The 3893-nt window shown below is 36.5% G+C and overlaps 1 protein-coding gene across 1 annotated transcript; it reads left to right on the forward strand.

The window, feature by feature from the left end:
- Positions 1-2012: 2012 nt before the first annotated feature.
- LOC103728625 (small conductance calcium-activated potassium channel protein 2) lies at positions 2013-2619 on the forward strand (the record flags this gene model as incomplete). The annotated part of the gene is given in 1 exon segment (XM_008826598.1): positions 2013-2619. A coding segment is annotated over 1 exon segment (288 nt), but the record flags the coding sequence as incomplete, so codon positions are not given.
- Positions 2620-3893: the final 1274 nt, after the last annotated feature.

Consider the following 3893-nt stretch of genomic DNA (forward strand, 5'->3'; position numbering starts at 1 on the left):
AGCTCTTCTGTCAATTTTACAAGATTTATCTGATTTTTTATTGTTCCTCTGCAAGTAATATTCACTAAAAATATGAATATCAACTGTGCCAGCATTGAGCCCTGTTAAACTGGTTCTAGAGGAGGCGCTACAATAGAAATAGCTACATTTCAGCCTTTTAGCACAAATGCTTTGGCAGAGGTTACACTTAGTTAGATACATACATCCTGTTTTATATTTGATAAATCAGATAATTTTTTTGCTAAATCCTGAGTACAATCTGTGAAAATTATACATTTGGAGTAGTCTTATTAAATAACATATCCAGATTATATTCATTTTTATGTACATCAGTAATACATACTAGATAAACATGTTGAAGATGACCAAAGTATTCAGTGGCTCACTTGAAGACAGCATGCATCATTCACTTAAGCTGGGCAGCACACATGTATGGAGAGTAAAGTCATCCTCTGTTAATGTGGCTCTCACTTAATGTAGGCTTTTCTATTACCCCCAAGTTAAGTAAAACACACCACTTGAAAATAGGATGCAGAGAAGTTATTTAAGAGTACACTATGGAATGGAAATATGCTGAGTGGCCCAGTGCTTACTTAGCATGCATGAGGGCCTGTTTGAGCTCCACCACTACACATATATACAAAGGGTATATATGAGGCAAAAGCTACTTATTTTTAACTATTTAGTACCATGATTACTCTGACCACAGGACTACACTTGCTATAAGTAATCAATATATTTTGAATGAGTGGATGTTGTTCACACAGTCTCAAGGATGCAGTGAAAAGGAAGTTAATGCTCTCTGTGTTGATGGCCCAACCAACCAAAACAAAGTGCCTGCATTCTGAATAATTCCATCAACCAAGTATCATCATTTCTTTTAAGAGAAGAAAAGACTTATTTTGGCTTGCAGTTTGAGAGTATCGTCCATTATGGTAGTGAAGGCAGGGCAGTCAGGATTGTTCAGAAAAGATAGAGGGAGAAGTGGAGTAGAAGGAAGACTGAGACAAATGGAATCTCAGATTTGGGGAATGTGGTACTAGGCTGTCTGGAATTTCTGTTCTTTCCTTTTCCATTTCTAGTTCTGAGCTTGTCAGTCCTAGAATCCCCTCTCCAAGTTTCTTGACTACTCCAGGAAATATAACCAGGACTTGAACTTAGGAATTCCTGTGATCAAGACAATTTTAGCATGCTATACACTAGAAGCATTTCCTATTCCTGTTCAGACCACTTAGTTCTGATCAAGCCATACTAAAAAACAGCTCTGTCAGTTTTGACTTGTGTGGTGCACAAAATGCATACTCAGAGTCTTGTCCCTGATAGACAAATGCTTGACCACGGAGATACACCTGAAGCACTGGATTAGTATTTAGTATCTCCCCCAACTATTAACCTTACTGAGGATTTATATTATTTTATATTTTACCTATGAAGATTTTTATTTGATTCAAGGAAAAGAGGTCTGTCATTTGGAACATAAGACAACAAAGATCTGTAAGAATTTATTGCTTTAAATTACTAAATTATCTGGTCAAATCAATGATCCTAAACTTGTTCATAGTCTTTCATCATTTTTACATCTCACTATCATCTGACTGTTACTTTTGGTTCCTTAAATCTGTTTTCTATTTTTAAAATTGGCCATGCTGTATTATCAATAACATGTTGAAAATTGAATTTGATGTGCTAACTTGTATAAATATCTTTAAAACACATAAATATTAAATTGAAATATTTTGTCTATCTTCAAACCTCCTAAAATCATTGGGCATATCACTAGAAGTAACTACACCATATTTTCTGAATCACAGTTTAATGCCTAAAATCATACATCTCTAAATCCCAGCATTGCAAAAACACAGAATATCCCTTGCAAGCTAAACCATTGAGTTAGCTGACACTGGATGTCATCGGTAGGCCAGTACTGAAGTTCAAAGCATTGGCAGTTTGTTTCTAAGACAAGTGTAATGAAAGCTCCTTTCTGTTTCTACTTTCTCAATCTTGTGTTCTAGACCCAGAATATCATGTATGACATGATTTCCGACTTAAATGAAAGGAGTGAAGACTTTGAGAAGAGGATTGTCACCCTGGAAACAAAATTAGAGACTCTGATTGGTAGCATTCATGCCCTCCCTGGGCTCATCAGCCAGACCATCAGACAGCAACAGAGGGACTTCCTTGAGGCTCAGATGGAGAACTATGACAAGCATGTCACCTACAATGCTGAGCGCTCCAGGTCCTCGTCCAGGAGGAGGCGGTCCTCCTCTACAGCGCCACCAACTTCATCAGAGAGTAGCTAGAAGAGAATAAGTTAATCACAAAATAAGACTTTTTGCCATCATATGGTCAATATTTTAGCTTTTATTGTAAAGCCCCTATGGTTCTAATCAGCGTTATCCGGGTTCTGATGTCAGAATCTTGGGAACCTGAACACTAAGTTCTAGGCCAAAATATGAGTGAAAACTCTTTTTTTTTCTTTCAGATGCACAGGGAATGCACCTATTATTGCTATATAGATTGTTCCTCCTGTAATTTCACTAACTTTTTATTCATGCACTTCAAACAAACTTTACTACTACATTATATGATATATAATAAAAAAGTTAATTTCTGCACATACTTGTTTGGTCTCTTCATGTCTCTATTGCTTTACTTCTCACATTCTTATCAAGGCAAAATGACTGATGTACACAGATCATTTTGATCTCCAACAGTTTGGCTGGTTTGGAAAAGACTAAATTGCTCAGTACCCTAATTGTGAAGATTTTCATTCATGGAATATTAACATCATAATCACTTTCAAATGATACGGAAATTTGAGCTATTTTATCACATATACAAATAAGAGACGGAGATGCTTTCAAGAATTATTGTATTCCCATTTTTATTAGCAAATGCACTTGAAGTTTCAAGGGTCATCACTGTCTGTGAACTCATGTTACAGAATTTTAGATCTAAAGTAGAGATTTCTTCATCTCCCTGTGCATTCATTTTCTGTGGAAAGCTCAGGCTATACTTTCATTACTTGCCATATACCTGTCTGTATATAGATTTCCATTGGAATAATCAATGTATATGAGCACAAACCAACACATCACCTACCATAGGGATCCTTCTTGGACTGTACCAACACATCTGGTACAAGTAAATGTTATGTGGTAAATTTCACACGTTTTTCATATTTATTACATGAGCAGTTACGGGCAGTTTGTATGAAAAGGAACTGCGTAGTTAAGGCTGAAAAGTCCCTAAGAAGAAACTAGGTTTAACTAGGTTTGGAAAGACCAGGGTGAGGTGATCCCATGGAGTTTCCTCACGTAAAGCAGTCCAGCAGAGTCTGCAGGAAGAATGAGGATAAAGTGGTGGGACCAATGCACCATGAGAGTCTGCAGTCCATTTGGACACCTCTAAAGACAGCCTCCTTGAATTGGTTCAGTCCTGAAAAGTATTCCTGGATGTTCAGAGAAGTCTGTTCTGTTCGGGACTCCCCATTTTATGCTATGTCCTTTGCAGGTTGTTAGCATTATTTTTTTCTTCTTTACCACAGACTGCAGTGATATATTCGACCTACTTTGTGTAGTTCAGTGATAGATATTCCACCTCTCTTCTCTGTAACTCTTTAAAAAAAGAAAAAGAAAAAAATCAATTAGCTCCTTCTAAAAGGGGTAATTGCTTTAGATTGCAACATACCTGCTTTCCAGTTACTACTATCCTGTAGCTGAGACTAAGGCTCATATATACATACATACATCAATGGGAGATGAAAAGGTCTGGAAAGTCCCTTATTAATAAAGACCTAATCAGAACACTGCTTATGGATATATATTGCTGAGTTAAATAGTTGTCAAAATCCTATTACATCAGGAATTCTATTTTGTAGATGTAATTAAAAT

This window comes from Nannospalax galili, unplaced genomic scaffold (genome assembly GCF_000622305.1).
Source record: "Nannospalax galili isolate Female #2095 unplaced genomic scaffold, S.galili_v1.0 C50068648, whole genome shotgun sequence".
In the NCBI taxonomy this organism is placed as follows: domain Eukaryota; kingdom Metazoa; phylum Chordata; class Mammalia; order Rodentia; family Spalacidae; genus Nannospalax; species Nannospalax galili.